This window comes from Egretta garzetta, unplaced genomic scaffold (genome assembly GCF_000687185.1).
Source record: "Egretta garzetta isolate BGI_Z169 unplaced genomic scaffold, ASM68718v1 scaffold220, whole genome shotgun sequence".
Lineage (NCBI taxonomy): Eukaryota > Metazoa > Chordata > Aves > Pelecaniformes > Ardeidae > Egretta > Egretta garzetta.
The window spans coordinates 2,156,586-2,182,746 of NW_009258414.1; the positions used below are offsets into that span (position 1 = coordinate 2,156,586).

The following is a 26,161-nucleotide window of genomic DNA, read 5'->3' on the forward strand; positions in this document are numbered from 1 at the left end:
CCCCCGTCAGCACCCAAACCTTCATGCCGGCTGCGTGCAGAGCTTCGATCGTCTCTGCCGACTGCTCCTGCAGCCTGCAAGCAGAAGCAAAACATCACTCCTCAGGTTGGCCCACACTTCATCCATATAACCCTTATTTTGCAGGTAGGAAATACCAGCCTAAAAGAAGTTAATTGATTTTCCCCGTGCTGGAGAGACCACTGCCACGGGAATAAGGATTAGAAGTCAGCAAGCCCGAGTTTTTATTTGCAGCAAAAAAAAAAAAGTCACTGCTTTATACTGTGAGACCTAAGAGTCAAGAGTAAGAGTTTAATTTACACATGCAGTTACTATAACGGAATTTGTTTTGATGTGCAAATTAACACTGTGCGCTTAATTCACTCTCTAGAAGCGCGAGTACTTCTGTAGTTTCATTAATAAATCCTAATTCCTACTGCACCAGCCAATTTTAGCAACTAGGGCACCGTGTAATGGGTTGTGCCACAGAGTAATTAATTGCCCCGGACACTTCCAGCATCTGCCTGGCTGCTCAGTTCCACCACGGCGAGTCGGGGCCATGAGCCAACGTCGGGGAGAAACTGCAGACACCGCAGTGTCGGCGGTGGTGGTGGTGGTCACCTCTTTACCTGTCTTCTACGGCAGTAGCCCCGATCAAGTGCATGTCTGCTTCTGTGTCTTCAAAAACCTTCGCCATCTTTTCCTCCCTGTCCTGCAGAGCCATCTTAGCTTCGTTAAGTTGTCTGTCAATTTTGTCGTACTCCTTCTGAGTTAGCTCTTTGAATGCCACACAGAGCGTTCGGTAGCCATCCTGGCAGGGGGAGGCAAAGAAAATAATAAAGTGGACAAGCGCCCTAAAACCAGATTTTCTACAGCTCCTCACTTTAGGGTCAAGTGCTTTTCTCCACCATCAGTGCTTTCTGGCAGCACTGACCCTGACAGCAATGACAATTTGTTGGCTTGAGTCAAAAGGCCCATTTCTCTGTGTTTATACCATAACTTCTTCCCATCAGAGCAACCGTGGTTATGCTTATTACACATGTAAGAGAGAAGGACCAGAGCCAAGAGCGTGCATCCAGCCGGGAGAGCTGGGACCGGGCGTCCCCACGCCAGGGACCAGGCATCTCTCCCACTGGAGAAAACAGCCTGCTATTGTTACTTCTATTTTTAACTTGCTTGTGTCTGAGCATCTCCCAACTGTGATGGAGACCGTATATCAAAGGTCAAATAAGTGTTGGAAGCCAAAGAGACACAAAAGGAAAGAAGCCTGGCTTCAAAACAATGTGAAGCGGCACTCAAGATTTTCAACACTTCCCTCCAAAGCAAGGCCACATCCCTATTTTTGGAATAAGGCTTTCCTGACCCCAGGAGCCAGCCGAATTCCAGACACATACTCACCATAGCGTTGCGGTCCACGTGGACTTTCGTTTGTTGGATTTCTTCTTGCTGCACCCTTGGAAAAATAGAGGAGTCTGCTCCTTTACAGAAGAGAAGCAACTTTCCTAAAAGCAAATTATAAATAGTCTTTATAGCATTCACAAGCCGCAGAAAGACTTAACAGATTCAACAGCCAGCAAACTATGCAGATGGAGAAAATCTGGCAGGACTAAAGAAGGAACTGCTAGAAGCTCGGTTGCCTACCAAAAGTGGCCTTGCGCTAACCCATGCAAAGCCTTGTTTGACCTCAGCTGGGACGTGAACTGTTCCTACCTGCCTCTGAGCAAGCTTTCAGCAACAGCCTGGACAAAGCAGTTTATTTTTTCCTATTTAGAAACCTTGGCAACCTTTTGGAGGAGAGTAAACCCAGCATCCCATACCTCATGGGACTGGTATTTGAGGACAGTGACCTCTAAATTTTTGCCTGCCATCCTCACGAAAACACATCCTGCTCAGGGAAGGTCTTAGATCTCCCCCTGTGGCTGCACCTCCAGGCTGGTTCCAGGCAAGCAGGGAGCTCTCCAAGGGTCACTGTCTCCATCCCTGTCCCCTCCTCTTATCTACTGCTGGCCCCCAGCTGCTGCTATGGAGAAAATTAACTCTATCCCAACCAGACACAGACGAGAATTTAATTAAACCAGCTTAGAAAACCTAACAGCTTTGCCTCTCTGGGTTACAGCGCCTGGCATCATGGACACTCAGTACAGGAATAAAGTGGGTGCGTTTTAGATTTGTGCGGGAGTCCAGAAATGTGTTTTAACTGTACCCGTGGTGGTTCTCACAATGACACTCATGCGACGACGGACAGGATCAAAGTTCAACACATGAAGAAGTTGGTACCTTAAAAAAAAAAAAAAAAAAAAAAAAAAAAAAGAGGAGGGATTAGACTCAGTAAAAGAAAAATAACTATTTAAGACAGAAAATCACTAACAACGAGCTGCAGAAATCAATACACTCTACAACTGACAGCACCCACTGGGCAATGCACTTTTTACAGCTACTGCACATGAAAACAAAGTAAAAAACTCCAATGCTGCTTTGAGCATGGGGCTGAGGGCGTGGGTGCACACAGACCCCCCAGCAGACAGCAAAGCTTTGGGTTACAGCTTGTGGCTGTGGTCCCCGCACTGCCCTTCGGTGCCCCGAGCCCCCAGGCTGCGCAGCAGCTCAGCAGGCACCGACATCGGCTCTGGCATTTAAATAAGAAGCTTCCCCATACGGGGAGCAAGAAGTGAAACTTGCTTGTGAAGGCAAGTTCTCAGGGATCGCTGGGATTAGGTCAGTGGTTCTCAGATGTCCCATGAGCTGCAAGCACAGTGTGAAATCTAATTATTTTCAGCCAAGGAGGGGGGAAAAAAGGTTACAGGGAAGGGAGCCGTATCACGCAATTTAGGCTTAGAGTACCCTGTACGGTCAGCAGCCACCCCGCAAATCCCAGGAGCAACCTGCACAGCCAGGCGTGGACGAAGGATACATGCAAGGGACCGCACGCACTCAAGAGATGTGAATTTAGACGTCGCGAAAACCACCAGATTTTCTGCAAGCAAGCCTTCCAGCCTGCACCTCGCTGTGTCACGCTCTACAAAAAGGACAGGAGTTTTTGGGCAGCCTGACAGCCTTTGTGGAACAGCTTTGACCCTGCCAGGTCGGCCGTGTTGACCAAACTCGATTAAGCTGGGCGGGAGCTGGTGCAGCACTAAGGGCCCTGTTCCTCGGCAGCCCCGGCAGCACTTACATTTCAGTTTCATTCTTTTGGTTTCGTATTTTCATGAAATCGTTTTCAAGTCCTAGAAAAGTGAAACCATACCTGTCAATAAACAAAAGGACAGAACAACATTGAAAACACCCATTGGCACATATCGTACATTAACAACGTTCTCGTTTCACCTTCTGTACTGCAGAGGAGAGCAAAGAAGTCAGCAAGCCTGAGCTTGGCTAGACCTTTGCTTGCTCCGTGCAGAGCCTGCTGTGATGTTGTGGCACCGCTCCCATGACCCGGAGAGCTGAGCACCACAGCACACAGACGCCAAGAGCCTCTGGACACGGTCCCCTGGGTCTCTGGCAGATTTACAAGCCACGAGCAAGTACGTACAGCTGCAACAGCCTCCGTCTAAAACCCAGGGGCTGGCAATAGCATAGAACTGTAGAATGGTTTGGGTTGGAGGGCATCTGAAAGATCAACCCTAGTTCAACCCCCCTGCCATGACTTGGGATACCTTCCACTAGATCAGGTTGCTCAAAGCCCCATCCAACCTTACTTTGAATACTTCCAATGGTGGGTGTCGTGGTTTAACCCGGCTGGCAACTCAGCACCACACCAAGGAAGCAATTTGGCTGCAGTATGCACATTGTAACCGGTCTCCATTTCTTGGGGATTAAAACACATGGCCATGGGGGCTCCAGCAAAGGAGCCTCTGCCCCAGCCAGGCACTGCAGCACCTTGGGGTTGCTCTCAGCAGTGAATGCAAACCACAGCCTCCCGAGAAGCTGCTCAGGGAAGACCCTTTGCAGAGCATCCCCTTTTCCAGGGAGCTCATTCAAACCCACAGGGCTGCAGGTCAGCACTGGTATCACAACATGCTTCCCAGAGAGACATGCAGTCTGGACCAGGGAAAGGGGTCTACCACCTTCAGATAACCCTCACCTCCCTCCCACCAGGAAAGAGAGAATTAAAACCCCAGTATCTTTGTATTCTTACTTTTCTGCGCCTTTCACCAAAGCAATTTCGTCTGGGGAAGAGGAGATATAGGTGTATTTGCATTCTGGACGTCCTATCAGCCCATCCACCTGGTCTGCTTCGTTGATCTGAACGGTGTGGCACAGGCAGAGCGCTCGCAGGAACAGCTCCTCACGGCTCTAGGCAGGGGTGAGGGAAGGCTCGTCACCAGCTTTCTGCCATGCACCGAGCCCACCTCGCGGCACTCGGTTGTGATTTATATGCATGCATGTTTTAAAACAAAAGCCATCCCCCTTTCTCCCCCAGCTTCTGCTGTATTTACTCATCCAGGAGCTGACTACAAAACCCTAACAGTCATCAAAACTGAGATTTCTTACTTTTTCTGCTTTGGTACATTTTTGGTGTCCATCAGTCTGAGAGAAGCCATCCACCTCTGAAATGCAGTCTTTGTACTTGTGCCCATCTATGCAGCACTCGATGAACTCCATGCTGTTCTCCGTCAGGGTCCCGGTTTTGTCCGTGAAGACGTACTCCACCTGGAAGCAAGCAGGCAGGCTGCCTCGCTGCAACCCCAGCCCCATGCGCCGGGGAGGGAGCCCCGCAAAACCGAAAAGTCTGAGGCATTTTAGTGCATCTGTGGCGATGCTGCTGACTACTTTGCTGCTACCTTAACCTGGCTCCCCCAAAAGACGCACGCAGGTGCCCCACGGGAGTTACACCACTGTGTAGTTTCCTTCATTTTTCAGCGGTTTTTCACAGGTGGCAGGAAGCAGCTCCTGAAGACTTAAAATCTGTTTCCAGGCTCTTTGCTCTCCCCTCATCCTCTTTGTTGGGTCCTTTCCTATAGCTCCTAACACTTATATAGCTGCCGCTGCCTCCTCTGGGGGATCTCTGTTTTGGTGCTGTATTTAAATTAGATAATTGCTACTCCAATTTTTTTTTTTTTTTTTTTTTTTTTTAAGCAAAATAAAAAGGCAGGAGACACTACTCATACCCCACACTTGGTCTCTCCTGAGGTAGATAAGAAAGGGAAGCCTGAGCTATCTAACTGCCCCAGCAGAGCCAGCAGCAGCGTGGCTGCATGTGCACTGCACGCCCAAGGAGATGGCTGGGCAGGCAATTTCGTTAATCCTTGAAGAGACAGAGGATTTTTAAATTTTTAATTGAAGCAGTGAAAGCAAACCACCCCAACACGCAGAGCGCTGCGCCTGATATTCCCCAATATGGAAACAATTGGCACGACCCAATTCCTGCTCTTTCACGCACTATTTATAACCTTATCTGTTTCGCAGAGCGAGTAGAATCACATTAAATGGAAAGTGCCACCAAGCCGGCTGAAGCTTTGCCCTGAGGGGACCGCGAGGGACTGCCACAACAAGGGTTTCTATCAGCGAGGACATTTTCGTCCACATTTTCATCCAAGCAGATGCAAGCAGAGCATTTTCTGACCTGCCCCAGCTCTTCATTTAGGTCCGAGGTGTTCACCAATGCCCCCTCTTTTATTTCTTCATCGTACATCTCCTTGTCCCAGGAGATGAAGAAGGAACCCAAGAACTTCTGCATCTCTACTGTAACATACATGGAGACCGGGATAATAAAATTGAAGAGGACCATAAAGGACAAGAAGTCCGTGAACATCCGCAACACCTGCAATGGAAAGAGGAGAAGATGATGCAGTCTGTGCCCGTCAGGCATAACTTGGGGGCAGTTTGTAGCAACACCTCGGGGGTTTTAGACAGCTTCGCTTCTAAGGTTAAATAGAAAAAAAAAAATCCCACAACCTGAAAATGAATACAGCTAGGATACAGGGCCAAATTCCAATTTCCTTCAATGTAGAAAATCTCATTGTCTTCTGCAGATCTATGAGGTGTAATACAAGAGCATCTCTCACTGCTTCACAGTGACCAAATCGATGTTTTATTCACATATATTCCTCGTAAGAATACAGTGCTACCAGCTCATTCTGAACTCAACGCCCCAGAAACAAGGAGCAATTTAAGTTTACCTGCTAAAAGCTGGAAGAGAGATCAAGCTCAGATAAGGATCCGGGTTAAATTGGCTGCTGCATTTTCATAACAGATACTATTTATTTATGCCTTGCCCTGCTCCATGCAAGCATCACCATGCACATGCACGAGGCAGCAGGAAAGAAACGTCAACAGCAGGAGAGCCCAGAGGAAGCGACGGCACTTCCAGCGAGCAAACGGGACTCGCAGGGCTGGCAGAAGACATTATCAGGTTAAATAAAACTGTCAGAATAAATAAAGCTGGAGGAGGTGCTGAAGTACAAATCCACTTACCTTGAACGTCTCTCTCTCTTTTTTAGTCTTTTCGTTGTACCAAGGCTCATCGTTAAATGGGTTGCTCTGCCAGACGTATTTCAGAGTCGTGCACACAGTAGCCTTGCTCAACAGGATGCACAAATACACTATCAAGAAAGCGTTGATGGATCTGAAAAACAGGTTTCTTTCTTAAATTCTTGCAGCTATTTTTATATAGAAAAATCACACAAATAAGGAGGAACAAGATTTCCTTACTTTTAAGAAGGGAATTATAGAACAAGTGCTTTTGACAGTGCTGATAATTCAGGGTCAGTTCACGTATTTTAGCAGTTCTTAATTTTGTTTTTAAATGAAAAAAGCTACTAAACGATGCAGCTTTTTGAAAGATATGCTTAATCAAATATACAGATTTTTTACGCAATCAGAAAGCATCTGAAACAAAATGCAGCAGATTAGGGGATTATTTCTGTACAAGTAATCCATTAAAAAAAAAAATCAGCAGCTTTTACAGATTTTTTTCTGATTGTAAATACTCACTTTTCTACAGCAGACCGTTTCTGAGATTTCCCTTGGTAGTTCAAAGCCATTTTCGTTTCCATTCCAGTATAGACTGCAACTCCTAGAGGGTATTAAAGCAGGGCTCATAAGGGGCTGGCAGCCCCGGAGGGACCCAGCTTGCACTTAGCCATAAGGGGCATCGGTGTTTACATGAAACTCAAATCCCAATTGAAGAAAGAAGCATTACGCAAGGACTGCTCAACTACCGAAACCTCCGAGGCTGCTAAGTAACGTAATGCATATATCCCAGAGCACTGAGCACGATCCTATGGATCACATACGCTCAGAAAAACCGTCAGTCTTCTGTAGCAGCCATCACCCTCAATCACCCGTGGCTGGGACTGCGATCCTAGCACACATTTCCAGCAAAGGATTTGGGAACCACTCCCTGCTCTTCTTATCTCAAGCAAAAAGAAAAGCTTGCTCAGGTGTACTAACATGACCTGCACAGCTTGGCAGCCCTGCAGATACAACCAGTATCTCCTAATTTCACCCTGTCAGCTTTGCAATCAGCTTTCATACTGAATGCAAATGTAAAGCCCTGGCAGACAGGCAGCAGAGAAGTAATTTCCCCTCTCCAGATTTAGTGATGAGCATCTACATTTGTCATTATTTATCAGAACTATTTAAATAAATAAAAATAATAAATAATAATAATAATGAACTGTTCACCATAAATCTTCTTGGTATTTTTGAGGGTAGCACCTTTCAGCAACAGGTTTTCAGGACCCAAAGACCTAATCATAAAAGAAGTTATAGCGTTACATCACTCAAAGAACAAACTTCTTCATTTAGACCCAGAGACAGATTATAAGGCTAAACAGACGTTCTTTAGAACCAATGACTTGATTGGGATGTTAAATTGGGCATTGCTTGAGTTTGTTTTTCTCTTTACATACTTATATTTCCATTTCATCTTACGCAGATTATTTTTGGTGCTCAAAGCTCCAAATTTAATGGGGGATTATCAGTAAGGCTTTTGAGGCATAAATGCAAAATGTCCAGATCTAATATGTTCTAGTGCTTATATGAGAAACAGATTTTTAAAGCATTGGAAACCTGTCCATTCCAGCACGGCCAATCAATGGCACCACCAAAGCCGATGGCTTATTTTACTCGCATTCGTGAATTTATTTCTCTCTGAAACCCCCACCCATGACCCTGTATTGCTTCTGGGGTTCAGGGAGATCCACCAGAGCACGAACGACAGCTGGCACCGCTCTGGTGACAGCCATCTGGTTTTGATGGCTTATAAACATTATTTGCTTATTTTTTCCCCAAAACCACTCCAATTGATGTTTAAGTTTCTGCTTTCCCTCAAACAACACATTTTTTTGCAATTGCCTGGTAAATTTGTTCCCCGTCAGCAGGGGAGGACATTACCAGGTGGTCCTGCACCACTTCCCCAAGAGGGGCTCAAACAAATCACAGGATGGCAGAAGAGCGTAAGTGGAGAGGTTAACTACAGGCCTCCCTTCATAACGATATATTTGGAATAATTAAAGAAAAACAACCATTCCCTAATGATGGCAGCACAAGTTCAGATCTTTGAATCTGATGGAGATGCCCAAACTCTTTGAGGAGGGCCAGTGAGGCGGCTGCAAGACCAACCTGGCTATGGGCTCTTGGTTGCTTCTGTAGATGATAATTCTTCCAACAAATCTGCCACAAAAATGAGAGAAACTTGTATTACAAACACATTAACCTTGTAAAGAGCTACTACAGACGTACTAAAAAAAAGTCATTGGCAGGAGATGGAAACAAACACATCAGTGAGTGCACTGGAGAGCTGGAGGCTTCAGAGGGGTTGCTGCCCTTGGGACAGATTGAAACCACAGGCTCCCCATGGCTGGGGGTGCCCCCCTGGCTGCAAAGCAGCAGTACCTGACCCTGCCCATGCACCCCAGCCCATCCCAGTTGCAGAGCACACCACACCCCAGCAAGCCTCCTTTGAGGGTTTAACCCCAAAGACAGCTTACTGCTGGAAGTCATTCAGCTCAGCGCATCTTACTTGGAAGGTAGAGTGGCCTAAGAATATGCACATGGGCCATTACTACAGCTGAGCTGACAAAAACCAGCTCATTACACCACGACAAGCGTTTCACTGGGGAGGTTTTGCTGCAAAGAAACCGAGCCCTGAACAAGTCTGGTGTCAACTTTGCCATCTTTGTATGGAAGAAGCCAGGCAGCTTATGGCGGCCTTGAGAAACCTTTCGGTCTCTGATGAAAACGCCCTTCGCTTTGCTGAACTGTAACTTCTCAGGTCCCCCAACTGATGGCGCTCAGGTGTCTGCAGGGACACGGGGCAGCGACGAGGCAGGGTGGAGGAGCAGACTCACTTGTAGAGGTCGGGCTGCGGCTGCTCGCACTCGATCGTGGCGGTGAGGGTGTCGATGGCTTCATCCGTGCAGAGCACAGTGGTATCCCGCACGGCATAGTGAGTCTGGGCAGGGAAGCAGAGGCACCGTCACCACCAGCCCCCAGCAGCACACCCCGTGTTTTACCCCCTCACTTAAAACATCACCACGCAAAGGCTTGGCAGCACCGGCAGCTCGCCCTGCTCCCACAAAACAGCTGAAGCATAGAATCATAGAATCACTTTGGTTGGAAAAGACCTTTAAGATCATCGAGTCCAACCTTCAACCTAACCCTGCCATCCCACCACTAAGCCATGTCCCTAAGCACCTCATCTATCCTCCTTTTAAATACCTCCAGGGATGAGGACTTGACCACCTCCCTGGGCAGCCCATTCCAGAGCCTGACAACCCTCTTGGTGAAGAAGTTTTTCCTAATGTCTAGCCTAAACCCGCCCCTGGCGCAACTTCAAACCATTCCCCCTTGTCCTATCGTTGCATCTCTCAGCTGAAGAGAGAAGGCAATAAGCTCAAGAGAACCCATGGCAGGGAAGAGCTGCTGGGTTTCTGTTCAGTGAGGCGTGCGCCGAAAGCAGAGCATTCTTGTTTTTATCCTGGGGACTTGCTGCTGCCCTGGCTGGGGTGGGGGAGTGGGAGGCTGCAGGTACCCCCGGGGTGAAGGGGCTCCCCAGGACCACCTACCCGCCCGCTCCTGAAGGTAATTAAGACACCAGCTCCAGCGCCCAGGGATCAGGCAGAGCGCTGGCAGACTCCAGGCTATTTTTAGCAGCTGCTGCTGTGAAGGTTCATCTCTCGCAATTAACTGGAAAGCCCACGACGGATGCGCTCGCTGCCTTCCAGGCTCTATTTATAGGAGCTACTCGGAGCTTCAAGTCACGGCAGGCTGCGCGGCAGGCTGCCTTAACCCATCCTCATAAACAAATCCATTAAAAAGCTTCCTCCGCTCCTTACGTTCGCGTCCTCCCCCACCCTTGCGCACCCTGGGAGGAGCCGTTACTTACACACGCTGTAGTCACGACATGGTAGATGCCCACCTTGGGGCCGTTTTGGTAACCTGCCTGGCTTTTTGTCTTGAGAGCAGATGCATGCACACACACACATGCATACATCTCTGGCATAAATCACAGCTGCTGTGAAACACAACTCAAAAACCCCATCCTGCAGTGGACAGTACCAAACCCAACCCTCGTGCGGGTTCTGCATCCGCTGCTCCTGCCACCACGGACACCCTGCCATTACCGAGTGATACTTCAAAGCCACCTCCTAATCAATTCCACGAACTTATATCCTTGGTCCCTTAATGTATTTAGAAAACACATCTTTTAGATAATGTATGACCGAAGATTCGCACTTCAACAACAAAATCCCTTTTATAGTTCTGCTCCAGTTTCACTTGACCAGGCATCTTTTCCATACCTCAACCTGATGTGCCCCAAATACCAGAAAAATCCCCACCAGGCAGGCAGCAGATATCAGTGCAGGTGAGGTTTTGTGTGCCCCTGAGCATGCTTCCCTCACCCTCCTTTCGCAGCAAAGCCTGGTTCCTAATGTTAGACCTACTTCCAGAAATAGCACTTGCTTTTCTATTTCCCCCTTTCCCCTTCAACCTCAGCTTCATCTCATCACAAAACAGGAGGCAGCTCCCAGTCACCTACAGGAACACAAACCAGGGGAAAAAAAAACAAACACAGAATCACAGAATTGCAAGGATTGGAAGGGACCTCGGGAGATCACCCAGTCCAACCCCCCTGCTAAAGCAGGTTCTCCTAGAGCATGTTACACAGGACATCGTCCAGGTGGGCTTTGAATATCTCCAGAGAAGGAGACTCCACAACCCCCCTGGGCAGCCTGGGCCAGTGCTCTGTCACCCTCAGAGTAAAGAATTTTTTCCTCATATTCAACTGAAACCTCTTATGTTTCAGTTTGTGCCCACTGCCCCTTGTCCCGTCACTGGACACCACTGCAAAGAGTCTGGCTCCATCCTTGTGACCTCCACCCTTAAGATATTTGTATGTGTTGATGAGGTCCCCTCTCAGCCTTCTCTTCTTCAGGCTGAACAAGCCCAACTCCCTCAGCCTTTCCTCATAGGGGAGATGCTCCAGTCCCTTTATCATCCAGTCCCTTGTAGTTGCTCTCCTCTGGACTCTTTCTAGGAGTTCCTCATCTTTCTTGAACACCACAGCACTTGATATAGAAATCCAGCATTGCACTTGCAGACTCAAAAGTTAGTAACAGCCAAGACTCTGCAAAAGTTACGTAAACCCATGCACATAACGCACCTGACAAATTAGCAATTGCCCATTTAACACGGTTATCTGTTCTTAGCCTCAAGCCACTTCAAAGCTCCAGTCCTTTTCACGAGTGGAACCAGCAATGTGCACCAGCACTCCTACACGAGATTTCCCGTACTGATTAACAGCCACCCAAAAAGAGAGGAGCCACAGACCCCATGCAATACAGATCACATCTACAGTGGTATCCCGCAGAGCGTGCCGGAGTGCATCATGACATTTTAAAGTATCTTCCAGTCTTACTACTGCAGTTGCTGGTATCTGTATAAATGCTTATCAAACACGAGCGCAACCGCATTTCATGTCTCCTGATGTATCCAAGTTTGTTGTTGTTGTTGGCAGAGATGAAAGGAAATAAACTGGAGATTCATCCTGAGCAAGACTAATATTAAATTTCACTGCTTGATTCAGGGAAAGGGAGAGGGGAAAAAAAAAAAACAAACCAACAACAACTGATGTTTTTCTCACACTAGTGAAAAAATTCCCCAAATGAATCTAGATACACTGCCTCAAAAAGTCCCCAACCTCCCTGGAAAAGCTTGGTTAAGCAGCAGGCGCATTGGCAGGTACTGGGAAGGAGCTGAGGGAGCTGCAGGCACAGCTTTACCGACGCACCGGACCTCACGAGGAGCGGGGAAGCATTAACACGCTTCCCGTGACGGGCAATACGGCAGCCAAGCTCCATCGATAAATAAGTATCGACACGGGTTACGGCAGCGCCAGCAGAAATGGCTGCTGGAGACAAAACAGAAAAGAAACAATCCCCAGGGGGTTTCGGTGCTGACGCACTGGGAGCAGACGGAGGGAAGAGCTCTAAATGCAGCCACGTGGCCACGGGGATGGGCTCCGTGGGAGCATCCTCCAATTAATCACACCCCCCCAACCCACGCAAGCACCGGCTTCAAACCTTGAAATTGGACTCGCCATCGAGACTCGCTGTAGTGACGTAGCAGGTCCCGTCAATGCTGCTTGAGGCCAAAAATATCAAGTCACAGGGGAAGGTCTCATCTGCTTTCACTTCCACTATGTCTCCAACCTCAAAGAAAGGAAATGTTTACTTGAAAAGCCCTCTCGGTTGTTATTAGATGGTTACAGATTTAGCTTCTCCCAAAGCCTAAGAGAAATCACCTTGGCTAAAAGGGAAATCGGGGTTCAGGAGGTGCATGGGTCCCCGAGCATCGCTCCACAGCCCAAGGGGTTGATCCAGCCCAGCACCAGCTCTAGGCGCCCGTGTGACAGAGTTAATATTTATTTCTCTGCTAAATCTTGATGGAGCCAAAGACTCTGTACTTGTCTGAAGCGTGGTGTGATAAATTAACGTCAAAGCGAGCGTACTTTCCCGGTGTCCTTGGGAGAGTTGGAAATAGAAGAGGACTGCCTGTCCCAGAGAAGTGCAAAACGCTGACAGATCTGTCACTTGTCAGCCCCGGTACAGCTCTTGCGAGGCAGCTTTTCAAAAGCATTCGAACAAAGGCAGCTTCGCTCCTTAACCGGGAACGGCTCTAAGCATCTCTTCCGAAAGCGAGGACGCCGGGGCAGCTCTGACCGCGGTCCGTCCTCCTCCCCGCCGCATGCCCGCGTGTTCCCATCCCATAACCACACCTGAGCTCTCTGTTAACAGTTACCTTGATTTTTTCACTCTCTTTCTGCACTTGCTTTGCATTTTCGACAATGAAGACATTGCTCTTGTTCACTTCGTTGTCAGCTCTGTGCCTCAGCCAGTCCTCGTATCCCTAGGCACACAAACACAGGCAACACAAACTCGTAACGAAGCAAGTAAACTAACAAAAGAGGGTGAGCGGGGACGGAGAGAGAGAGAGAGAGGGAAAGATTTTAAAAAATGAATAAATTAAGCAGTCCTCAGACCTCCTTCATGCCTGACAAAACATCAACCACAGCAGCTCAGACTGAATCGATTCCTTTTAAAAGCTTCATATGCATATTTGACAGATTCAGAACAGATTAAAATAACACACAAAAATAATCTATATGCAACGCATGCAACGAGCAGCTAAATTACTGTAAAATGTTTCTATTATTCTCAGCGTTGGCAAGAACAGGCTGATAATATAATACACTTTGCACCCTGCGACTCTTTCCTATGGTAACGCAGGACAAGACTCTTCCTCTTCAGTCCTCACTGAAAGAATAAAACCTTCAGATCTGAAGCAGATGGATTTTACTCTAGCTCTCCCCTTCTGGCCCCTGCAGAAGAAACTTCTTTTATTATTGAATCCTTCTCTAGAGGAAATCTTAAATGGCACGTGTGCGTACAATGGGAGGAAAAAGGTCTTTTAACACCACAAGAAGATGAGGACTACATATTTTCGGGACTAACTGAGTGGTTGAACAGAGCTTGTCCTTTCTATTTACCAACATGGGAGCAGAGCGCTGGCTATATTTGGAGCACGTCTCTGCACCCTGCAAAGACTCGGACAGCATTTCTAAAAAGAGAAGAAAAATTCAAGTACAGCCAGATCTGCAGCAGTAGCCTTTACTGACCCTGACGGCTTGCTTGCAGCAGTACACAGAGATGTTTTACATTGCCAAAACAAGAGAGACACCAATAATCACAACCCAACACGCTGCCTCTCATGAAAAGCAGCAGTACGCGCGTCTGATCTCCCAAAGGATTCGCCAAACCTACCAGCCTATTTTGGCAACTTCTGAGTACGTTCAAATACACGCTCATCATTTGCTCTACCACATGTCCCAACGAGCATCCTCCTCTCTCCACACTGACACACGTACCTGTTTGATAGCCGTGACGGTGATGACAAAGAAGAGTGGGAGGCCGCTGGTCACCGGGCTGGTTGGGGTGTCCACTATCACCTGCAGAGAGAAAAACCCAAATGTACTGCTGACAACCAGTTTTCAGGCAGCAGAAGAAACAAAAACCTCTGGTAATGGGGGGAAAAGGGTGCTCAGCCCACTGAGGGCTGAGCCCAGCAGAGGAGGGAGGAAAGGAAGGGGCACACGAGAAGGTCGGGCACAGATGTCTCCAGGAGTGCTCTCCTCCACCTTGAGAAGAAAACAATCCCTCCTCCTGAAGACTGACGGATGTCCTTCAGGTGGGAAAAACCCTATCAGAAGTAGCTTAAAACCTACATTTGACCTTGCACTAGTGGGAAGTAAAAGCGTGGATGAGCGGGCTGTTGAGAATGGGCTACATAAACACAACAGCTCAAAGCGTGGGTGCCAACAAGCCTGCTCCCACCACAGGATGTACTGGAGAGGACCGAGGCAGGGAAGGAGGACGGGGCAAAGGCCGCAGCAACGCATAAAGTGAAAAACACCTTCATTTCTCACTGAGCCACAGGAGGGCTGTTCCTCCTCTTTGGCAGTGAAGATGAGGCACATCTGAACCCTAAAACACGGCTGGTTATAAGAGGGAGGACAGTACCAGTCGTCTCAAACCACCAACACTCAGATTAAAAATAACACACATCAGCCCGAATTAGCTAGGAAATATATTGCAGAATGGAACATGAATATTTCAGTAAAACAAGCTCTGAAATGTGGAGTTAAGAGCACAATTTAAGCACAGAGACTGCACGAGGGCCTTGGGGTGGATAGCTGGATTCTTCCCAAGCTCAGCGCGACGCTCGAGCCAGCACCACAGCAAAGACCAAACCCCTTCATCGTTAATTAAACCTTCAGGCTGTGGGAAACGACTGCTTCTTCTGACTGTTATCATGACTTGGCCCGAAGGGTAAGAACGGCAGAACAGGTTCATAACCGGGAGGCAATAACGTAAGAGGGAGAAAAGCTGCGCCCTTGCCCCACCTTCCAAACCAGGGCACACAAAATTGGCCATTTTTCCTGCCATCCCCGGGGAGGACGGGAGCACGAGAGGCAGATGGCGAGGGCTGTGATGAAAGGGATGGGGAAGCTCAGCAGAAAGGCTTTGTGTCCCCACAAAGCCACTTTGTCTCCCTCCTCTTGTTTGCGCTTCCCTGGCACGCTCGCAAACAGCAGCATCTGTATATTTATTGTTTTAGGCTGCCCATAAAATGCTGTGTTAAGGACAGGACTGCTCTTATCAGCTGGGAGGAAGCTACGTGGAAATTTTTAACTCTATGAAATGCCGTAGGCTGCAATTTAACCCTGTGCTGTTGGACCCAAAGACGGAAGAGCCAGAAGATATTGAAGCGGAAGAGATACACCACAAAAAGCAGCCAGGTAAGTGGTATATGGGTTACGTAGCATGAGGGTAAACCAAGATAAACACAATAAATATCTCCAGGAACACAAAGCCTTGGCTCACTCAAATGGGTGTGAAACGTTTACAAACTGAAAGTCCGGTAGAAACCGCTTTGGAGGAAGAACCTTGAGCAAGGACGGTGCCAAGCGTCACATGGACACAGCATGTGAGATGGACACTCACTGGAGTGGCATCACTGAAGTTCAGGCCGGTCAGCCAAAAGTTGTCTTGCAAAAATTGGACAGACCTTGGAAATACAACAGGAACTTCGGTTTTTAGCCGATAAGGGCAAGGGAGAGGACTCTCCTGCTGCCCAGCGAGCGAGTTCTCTGCACTGGACGAGATGCAGTTGTAGTTGTTTAAACAATACGATTTTTGTCCACACAAATGCTGTATTATAGATGTATGAGCGCACATATTAGATGAAGTCCCCAAAACAACTCATTTGTGTATTTGGAGATCGCACTCCCTGTGCATCCTGTGGCTGGGTACTGCTCTTCCCCTTTGCAGCCGGTGGAAGGCAAAGGGACACACAAGCAATGTGCCAGAACACAAAGGCAGACTCCTTTGAAGCTATTTTTGAGCTGGTTTAGGACTTCAATAGCTTAATTTGGATCCACCTAAAAGTGACAAAATCCCCCTGTTGCTTAATAGTTTCTTCCTAACTCATTGTTGTCAAGCATTGGAATGGGCTGCCCAGGCAAGTGGTGGAGTCTCCATCCCTGGAGGTATTTAAAAGCCGGGCAGACAAGGTGCTTAGGGACATGGCTTAGCGGTGGGATGGCAGGGTTAGGTTAACAGTTGGACTTGATGATCTTAAAGGTCTTTTCCAACATAAACGATTCTATAATTGTTTAGGAGGCTGAAGACCACAGTCCAGAAGTCATCTCCATCAATCAAAAAGGACACTTTTAATTCCTGGCATCTCCTAAACTAGCTTACCACCATCAGCTTGGTCTGTCGTACAAACATACTTGGACTACGCTTACTCCAGGCCAGCTGCTTCCACCAGGAGTTTACTCTAAGTTTCCTCTGAGCATTGCAATAGAGGAACCAGAGAAACAGCTGTTTGTATCCCTTTAGTGCACTGATAGGTGTTTTATGTTTAATGCATGTACTCTCAATTCCTCTCTCTAAAACAAGAGCTGAATTTGGAGTCCCAGAGTAGTGGTGGAGTCTCCATCCCTGGAGGTATTTAAAAGCCGGGCAGACAAGGTGCTTAGGGACATGGCTTAGCGGTGGGATGGCAGGGTTAGGTTAACAGTTGGACTTGATGATCTTAAAGGTCTTTTCCAACATAAACGATTCTATAATTGTTTAGGAGGCTGAAGACCACAGTCCAGAAGTCATCTCCATCAATCAAAAAGGACACTTTTAATTCCTGGCATCTCCTAAACTAGCTTACCACCATCAGCTTGGTCTGTCGTACAAACATACTTGGACTACGCTTACTCCAGGCCAGCTGCTTCCACCAGGAGTTTACTCTAAGTTTCCTCTGAGCATTGCAATAGAGGAACCAGAGAAACAGCTGTTTGTATCCCTTTAGTGCACTGATAGGTGTTTTATGTTTAATGCATGTACTCTCAATTCCTCTCTCTAAAACAAGAGCTGAATTTGGAGTCCCAGAGTAACAGACATTTTGATAAAGCATTTCAGAAACAGGGAGAGCCGATGCACCAGGCAATTCCCCAAGCGCCATGCTACTTCGCTCCTAATGTGGCACACAGGGCAATTTTAGTAATTTAAAGTAATTTAAAGACAAGCACCAACATTTAAGCTATAGATGCCATTTATCAAGGTATAACCCTGGATATTTTAAATGAATGGAGTTGCTCCGAGTGCTTTTTTAAGGCAAGTGACATCTCCAGAAAAATGAGCACCCAGGGCCATCAGTTACTCTATAGGGCAGTAAGTGTATCAGTGCTGTCAGGGTGGGTTTTGTTCGGTTGGGTTTGTTTTTTTCCTCTAATAGAGCATGAGGGTTGCTTCTTTATTTTAGAGGCAATCAGAGAATAAAACCAAGAAGGAATAGCAAGGCTTTTCTCTCACCTGCACACCCCTGTGCCTAACATGGCTAAGCAGCTAAACTGCAACCCGTTGTGTAAGTATAATCAGGAATATCCCGTATTCTTCACGGCCAGAGGGCCAGTAGATAAAACGTAATGCCGTGTCGCTGAATGGCCAGCTACACAAAAAGGACATCCCGACTCCGAGGCATCGCTTCAGTTCAAGGCCGATTACAAATTCACTCTGACAAAATGGAGCAACGCCAGTGAAATCAAGTGGTGGAGAAGAGCCAGCTGATGTCAGGGTAAATTGGCCTTTTAATGTATAGCTGCCAGGAGGAGCCATCCTCAGCCCTTATCTTGGGAGCCCCCGTTTCTGCAGCAGCCACCAAAATGACTCCAAGCCATAGCTCTTCACTGTAAGGACAAAACATTTTAGGCACTCGTCTTTCGAACGTGCGGCCAAGAGGAGAGCAATACCCCAGACCTGAACGCCAAAACCCCAGCGAGGTGATCTGGAAGCAGGCTGTTTGCGGTCGCTGCATGGTGCCGTTTAATGGGCTGGGGTAGAGTTTTCGATGCCTATTTTCAGCCCTAGAGCAGGCTGCCTGCTGAGCCCCAGACCCGAGCACAAGATTTAAAAGGCGAGTAAATGCACTGCAGTGATTCTCCCCAAGTCCCTTCGCTCCAGTGCATTGGGCCAGCCCTCTTTTCTTCTTGGCTGACAGAACAGCAAACGACTATTCAGGTTAGCTCAGGATTTACTCCTTAACCAAAACCACAAAGCAGAGCAATAAAAGTTTGCCCACGTATAAAATTTTCTGTTTTATCTGTGTAGGGCACAGCTTCCTGAAGCTTCACATTCCCAAAGCTCATGCTATGCATTTGCTGAATTTTACTGAATACAGCCTATCTCCCCTCCTTCCCTTGAAACTCACTGTAAATAAGATACACAAATAGAACATAATTGGGGAAAATACATAGTTATGCAGCAGAAGTAACAGAGATGACAAAAAATAGATCTTAATTCTGTAGCATCAAATGTATTTTCATCAGCTGACTGATCTTAACAGTTGAAGAGTTAGGATAGTTTTTTAATTGTCATTCAAACATCATCTCAGACAGGCCCAAATATTTTATTTGTTATTATGCCTTGGATGGTGTGCCAGAATTATAACACAGCTTCCAATTAAAAATAAAAAGCCACTTAGAAGCACCAAAGTCAGTTTTGAACCTCAATTCTTGTTCAAGCTGTGCTTACCATCAGTACGTAAATAAAACCCACCCGTGGCAAAAAAGCCCTTACCTGCACGAGGAAGATGATGAGGAAGTAGAAGTTGGCAATTCTTCTAAACTGCTCAAAAAGGTTCTTCGGGAGGAAGTTCCAGAGGGTGTACTGCGGGGAGAGAGGGGGGCTCACAAACAGACCAAGGCTCGGGGCTGGCTGGCAACTCGAGCTACAAAGTGGGAAATACCCGCACAAAACAGGAAAGGAGTTTTCCCCCTTTAGCCCGGCGAGGAGCACCGCTTCGAGGTGCCCGAATAACCCCGGCGCGCTCCAGGCAACGGGCCGGGTCCCTGCTTCAAATCCAGGAGCGCGGTCCAGCTGGATGCAGAGATGCCACTGAGCTCCTGCTTCAGCTTCCAGCACCGGCGCTCTCTGCGGCTTCATTGAACAGCTGGAAGCATCTCTGTTACACGGGGGTTTTTTGTTTGTTTGCTTTAAAGTAGGCAACTATTTCTCTTTTGTCAAAATAATCCAAACCACGTGGTTGGAGATGGTGAAGGGTAAAAGAAGATAAAAACAACAGGATCTGTTTCAGCAAACAACTTCTAGATTTGTAGAGACATGATTTCATGAAGAGGTAACGCACAGTGTGGAGAATTTTTTTTCTCAACAAATTCTAAAAACCATCCTAGAGTTGCTCTTCCGTTAAAAAAAAAAAAAAAAAAAAAAAACAAAAGGATGCTGCCCACGCAAATTTGTTATTAGGTTGTGCTTCACTACGATTTTAAGGTGGCTGCCGTATCATTTGCTTTGGAAAACGTGGACTTTAAGAACAACTTGGAAAATAACGGGTCTAATATCTGCTCTTGCAGTCTGCCTCAAATAAAGAAAAATAAGCAGCCAAATCTCAAGACCAGCATCTACTTAATTAGGAAAAGAGACTGGTCAGGTAAGAAGACTCCATGCCTAGCAAATATAAATAAAAAAAAAAAAAAAGAGCAAGGACACAACATTCAAAAATAAATCAGGGAGGAATTAAAATTAGTGCTAAACCAAGCCATTTTGTCAGAGAGGGAACTGAAACAGGGGAAGGTGTCCTCTCCGAAGGACCCTCGGGCGCCAGGGAAATGTCATTCAGTGCATGAATTAAACATGGTTAAACTTAAAACTTTCCCTAATATAAACTCAGACAGCTCAGAAACATAAAACCAGATAAGATCAGAGCTGTATAAGAAAGGAGAGGGGAAAAAAAAAAACCCTCTTACAGCTCAAGTACAGTAAAACTGTACACTGAGCATCACGAACCCTAAGCAACGTAATACGTATCCAGCTGTGTTGACAATATGGGATGCCACTTGTTTGATATTTTACTCAAATTGGCTTCAAATCGTTTGAAATAGCTTCATGACTGTCACGGAAAAAAGCTAAGCAGAAGGCAGACGGGTGTCATCACAGTTTTCTACCATAAACAAAAGCTGCATTAATACCATACGAATGTTTCCCCTTTCATCCAAAGGGGATAAACAGAGCATGGTTATTTTCGTCCTATCTCGAGAGAGGAAAAACCCATGGAACAAAACAAAACAAAAAAAAAAATTGTATTTTTCTGTCCAGTTATAAAATAATCCCCACTCCCTTTTGCAAATCTGAGTTGTTGTCATTTGTGCTGTATCACACTTCACCTGTCCTTATGAAGAAAGGGGAATGCCAGGAAACGTTAAAAAAACCCCACCCCTCACCCCAAAAAACCCACAGAACCAAGGTGCTTTGCTCTCATCCAGCCTAGAAGAAAGGAACTTCTAGCACTACCCCTGGGATTGATAGGAAGAAAAAAAAAGACTGATAGCAAGACTGGAGCTGCGGTGCAAAGTGTGTGTACCAGGCTGCTCTACTGGCAAAGGGACCTTTGCATCCATCCTCGAGGAATTTGGAGTTTCTCAATTTCAAAAGCAACTGTCAAATAAAACCAGGGTGAACACACGAGCAGGGAATACGCGCGCACGATGCACCCGGAGGAGCGGAGTGAGCTCACCTTGGAGGAGACGATCCTGTTGTCACAGAACTTCTGTGCCACGTACGCATCTGTTTCCAAAACCGGACGGTGCCCGACCACCACGGTGCGCGTACCAACCCGCTTCTCTTCCCCGGCACACTGTTGGAGCAACAAGGAAAGGGAAAAAATTAGCTTTTAGCTCAAAAAAAAGTCAAATATTTGCATTAGTAGCTTCCAGCTTCTCAACGCACCGTGCTGTTTGTTGGAAATAAGGAAGCAGGAACCTCAAAAATTCACTTCTCTGCCCCAGCAAAAGCACGAAGAACGGAGAGGCGCACATGAGGTCATTTAGCAAAACCAAGACAATGCCGAGTCTGCAACCCGGGGTCTCCACCATTGCTCAGCCACCGTCCCCCCAGGACCACAGCCCACCCTACACCCCACGGGGACAGGTCACTGCTCATGGCCACCACGCTCCTGCCCTATGCAGGATGGCTGCTGCTGCCCACACTTGCAGCCTGGGCCCATTTGCCAGGCAATTCTTCCTTCCTGAAGGAGAATATATCTTTATCAGCACTTCAAGCCATTAGGAATACAATTTATCTTCTGCACATCTCTTCCTAGTCCTGACCTGGAGAGCCCTTCAGCCTCGGGTTTCTACAGCGGCTCCAGGCTTTACCCCAGGACCCCACGGAGGGTGATGGAAACTGCACCCTCTTCTTTACGCTTGCTCTCCTGTCAAACCCTCCAGTCCACCCGAAACATCTCACCACCACACTGGTGCACACAGACTTGGGATTTAGCTTAAAAAAAGGTGTACTTCTGCTATTTTAAAATCTCAGATAAACACAGAAATAACGAAGCAGGTAGTTTCACATCACAAACTCCTCAAAAAGACGTGCAAGGCTGCTGGGGATGCCAGCTTGTCTTGCCAGGGGTTTCTTTTAAAGCAGAATGAGATGTGACAAGTGAGCGATAACCTGGTATCACGGGGTCTTGGCGACAGCCCCTCTGCTCCACAGCAGCCGGGGAAGGATGAGGGGAATCGCAGCAGAATAAACTCAAGCAGAGCAGCTCTGCGGGAGGAGAACATCCCTTGCACGGGGCCACGAGAGATACCTGCAACCAGCAACACGGGGCTCTAGCAGACACCCAGCCACCACCGTGGCCCTTGCAGGCTTCCCGGGGGAGGTCACAGCACCCAGCAAATTAAAGACAGATCCTCGCAATCCAATGCGGAGCGTGTTAAAATACCACGCAGTAAACAAGGTACCTGAGTATACTGAAAGTACCAGTGGTGTTCTAATTAAACATGACTCTTCAATAGCAAATTTCTAACTTTCCATAACTTCACTGAAAAGCACTTGCAAACTCGTGACAAGGCGGAGGCAACGCAGGTCCCTGCAGCCCTCGAGGAGGCTCCCAGGTGGACAGAGCAACACCCCGGGCTCCATTTCCATCAGCTTCCAGCTGCAGGCTGCCCAGCACATGCAAGGTCCTCAATGGATCAGAAAAGTCGATTTTCAAAAGAAACAAAACTGTTCAACAGTTTAAAAAAATCAGCTTTTTGTTCTAAGTTCTACCTTGCATATAACAAAGCATCCCTGCCACAGATGCTTGCAGCCAAGGGATGAGACCTGGCTGGCACCAGGAAGCGCTTTGCAAGGTTGAACTTAAAATTATGAAGTGGATTTAAAACGCCCACTGAGAAGAGATGGGGGAAAGGGTGGTCTTAGGCCAGACTAAGGTTTTCTTAGAGTTAAGGTTTTGGATTTTAAAACCTGAGCAGGGAACACATTTATCACTACTCATGGTTCAAGGGCATTAACAGGCAGCAGGGCTGCAAAAACACCAGTGGATACTGTTCATACTCTGCTTAGTCTTATTAATCCTCAACCTTAGAGCTTGTTTGCTTTGAAGCCCCACCGGGGCAGGTGCCAAAAATGCCAAAGCCCTATCCCATGTCAGCTGTCCGGCACGGGCTCAGCCTGCCACAGGCAGATGCTCCTGGTGTTCCCTGGGTCTGGCTCAGCATCCCAGTTGTCAAGCTGCAAGCAAAATCCAGCTAGAGAAAAGGTGCCCTGGTACAGGAGTAACTGCTGCTTAGGGAAAGCACAAAAAAAATTAAAAAGTAAAAATCTAAGCCAATCTCATTCATGTACCTGGAGCAGCAGCAATTGAATGGACCCTGCTGCACCAGGAGCAGGATCTGCCCCCAGGAAGCAGCAGCTCTCCCTTCCCCCTGCACCCCACCCATGTCTGCAGCATCTTTAATTTAAGAAGTGGTTTTTACACCATGCCTAAACCCAGCTCCGTGTGCTGACCACTCTCACTATGTCTGTCCTCAAGCCTCCAGCAGCAGCCACTTACAGCAGCAGAAGAAAACTTCTTGCATCCCTGCACCGCATGGATGCAGAGCCAGCAGCAGCGGGCCCCCCCCCCCCCCCACCCCCACCCCCCCCGCCGGCAGCGGCAAACAGCACATCTTCTGAATGAGAAACTAGACCCAAAAAAGGTTCCCTGATCTATCTGCTGCATTACGGAGGTGGCAGCCGCAGGTCTCCCCAACCTGCACTCCAGGAGCGGGAAGCAGAGCCATACATCCATGCCACGGCAGCGCCGGGAAGCAGAGGCAGACTTGTCCCCAAGGCTGAAGTCCCTGTCACATCCCTGGGCGTGCCTGGCGAGCATCCCTCCTGTGTGGAGAGGAAACGAGAGCTTCCCCTGCCCGCGATGCTGGCAGAGCGGTGGGAAGGAACGGAGGTGAGGGTTTGCCAGACACACGCGTTGGTATGGAAGCAAGAAAGCTCTGGTTAAAACACTCCTGGAAAAATACACTCAGGTATTTACTCTGCCAGAGTACCTGTAGTTAGCACGGAAGCCCCAGAGCAGAAGAGACCCCACGTCCCAGGCGCGGCGTGTTGGCTGACCCAGCCCCACCAAGTCACCATCACCAACCCCGGGGTGGGCTTTCACCCTGCAACTCCCCTTCAGTGATTTAGTTGAAGCATCTCCTAGAAAGATGATGGCAAACCCTTCCACCATGCATCAGAGCCCTCTGGGGCGGCAGCACAGGGAGCCATCCCGTCAAACCAGACTCCCACCGCTCCCAGCGTTTTTTCCCATTCCCCCGCCCGTCCCACAGCATCACGCAGCCACGCGAGCAGCTGGGAGGCTTCGTGCCACGTCTCGCCCCACTTTTTCCACCTCCCAGAAAGGGAACGCACACCACGGCGATGCCCGCGGCGAGTGGCGCTGGCTCGGGTCAGCAATTAAAGTTCTTATTTTGACAAGCCCACCTCAAACGGCTTGCTGGGTTGCTAATAGATTGCTAAATCTTAATAACAGCTCTCAATGGAGACTTAAGAGGAGATTTAGGGAGTAACTGCCAGGCTTTTGGGAAAATTATAAGATATGCAGATTAGCAGGGAAAGGATTTAGACGACTTTTCCCGACCGCTTTTCATCAAAAACTTTAATTCTGATGGAAAAAAAAAGGAAAATATTACTTGGCTACAATTCAAACAGCTGCCTGGTGGGGTTTTATAAAGCCCATGCTACAGGGCACAGCAGCCAGCCGGTACAAGGAAAAGCCAGGATTTCTGCTGTTTATAGAGCCAGGCACACCAAAAGGATTATTTAAGAAAACAAACAATTGCACCCTCCCCATATGCGCTTTATCACCTCCCTCTGCCCGAGGCATGGTGCTCGCAGGAGTGCTGGGAGAACCAGAGCTATCCACAAGGATCAGCCGTGCCAGACCACCCACGGCCTCGGGACCAGGCGGTGGGCAGCCACATCGCATCCTCCCACCAAGCCACGAGGGCATGGGGATGAGGTAGGTGACCCCAGTCCCCTCTCGGCCGTACCGTGCCCCAGCAGCCCAGTAGAGCTCCCAGCAGCTAGCAGACACAAAGCAGCACCCCAGGGGACACCACGCACCCCGTGGATGGAGAGGAGGGGGAGAAGGAGGAATTTTTGATAAGAGCCACTATCCTGTTTGCATCGTTTGAAGACCAGCCCCAAAGACACAGGTCTCCTGCAACGTTTCAGGCGTTGGGTCAGGGCTCCCACTCCTCTCCCCCAGCATCTAACCAAGCCCAGCCACGAGCCAACCTCTCAGCAGAGCATCCAAACCAGATTTCTCCTAGAGGAGGTCAACTGGAAGACAACAGCCAGAGAATCAAACACAAATCATAGGAGATAGAGATGAAGGTAGCAAAGCTCTTCTGCCAACATCTTTCCAAGTTGGCAGCTTGCTGCCTGCCTTCATTTCCCACCTCGGGCAGGACCAGGCGCCCAGGCTGCAGTAATAAACAACCACGTCGTCGCAACCGACGCGGGCACGCACGGCAGGGCAAAGCACTGCTGCTGTGGTATGGCCTTCCTCGTGCCATGGAGAAATTCAGACATGGAACGTATTCCTGTTCAATATTTTGATGTAAGCCAACCCTCCTGGACTTTCAACTTTGTATAAAGCCCACTTAATGCAAGAAGCAGCAGTTCTGAAAAGAAGGCATTGGGGTAATGGCTATTTTCTTACACTGCCCAAGTTTAAAAAGCCCATCTACATACACCAATATGCCCTCAGAAGGTCAGCTGGGGCTTGGCATTTTGCTACAAACCTGTCTTTGAGGAGTTAGGAACAGGCACTATTTGAAGGCATCAGACCAGGGCTAAAAAAGTCCAGGGATGCAACTAATGACCCAGTATCATTTATGACTTGAAGCTGTTGGAGCGCTATGTAGAGAGCGCAGAATTACGTTTGCAGCCCACAGCACTCCCCAAATTCTTCACTTGATTTGGGAGAAGCCTCTGTTCGTGTCCCTTCCCCTCTCCATCCGTGCCCTTCTCCCACGAAGATGTCCTGCCCCCAACTGCCTCCCAGAAAGGCTCCTCTTCACCCACCCTCCCGAATTCCTGGGAATCCCACAGCACCATGTACAGGACCCAGCCAGCACTTGATAAAATTTAGCAAGCCTGGATAAAAATTAGCAAGCCTGGATAAAAATTAGCAAGCCTGGATAAAAATTAATGGAGTTAGACCGAGTTCAAGAGGAGAGGTGAACCTGTGCTCTGCAGCCGCTGTTGACAAGGAGCCGCTTTAAGAGGCT

The 26,161-nt window shown here is 48.0% G+C and overlaps 1 protein-coding gene across 1 annotated transcript in view; it reads right to left on the reverse strand.

Annotated features, from left to right (window-relative positions):
- The window catches only part of ATP11C (ATPase phospholipid transporting 11C), a 58,514-nt gene that overhangs the window by 21,652 nt on the left and 10,701 nt on the right, over window positions 1–26,161 (reverse strand). The window contains exons 2-19 of the mRNA XM_035898546.1: window positions 21,088–21,207; window positions 19,134–19,223; window positions 14,369–14,449; window positions 13,243–13,350; window positions 12,525–12,653; window positions 9,291–9,394; window positions 8,563–8,613; window positions 7,624–7,688; window positions 6,931–7,012; window positions 6,412–6,562; window positions 5,561–5,758; window positions 4,489–4,647; window positions 4,133–4,290; window positions 3,170–3,241; window positions 2,201–2,274; window positions 1,396–1,499; window positions 627–808; window positions 1–74 (exon numbers count right to left, since the gene is read on the reverse strand). Of these exons, the coding sequence (XP_035754439.1) occupies window positions 1–74; window positions 627–808; window positions 1,396–1,499; window positions 2,201–2,274; window positions 3,170–3,241; window positions 4,133–4,290; window positions 4,489–4,647; window positions 5,561–5,758; window positions 6,412–6,562; window positions 6,931–7,012; window positions 7,624–7,688; window positions 8,563–8,613; window positions 9,291–9,394; window positions 12,525–12,653; window positions 13,243–13,350; window positions 14,369–14,449; window positions 19,134–19,223; window positions 21,088–21,207 (2,002 nt within the window). The remainder of the gene's footprint in view (window positions 75–626; window positions 809–1,395; window positions 1,500–2,200; window positions 2,275–3,169; window positions 3,242–4,132; window positions 4,291–4,488; window positions 4,648–5,560; window positions 5,759–6,411; window positions 6,563–6,930; window positions 7,013–7,623; window positions 7,689–8,562; window positions 8,614–9,290; window positions 9,395–12,524; window positions 12,654–13,242; window positions 13,351–14,368; window positions 14,450–19,133; window positions 19,224–21,087; window positions 21,208–26,161) is intronic.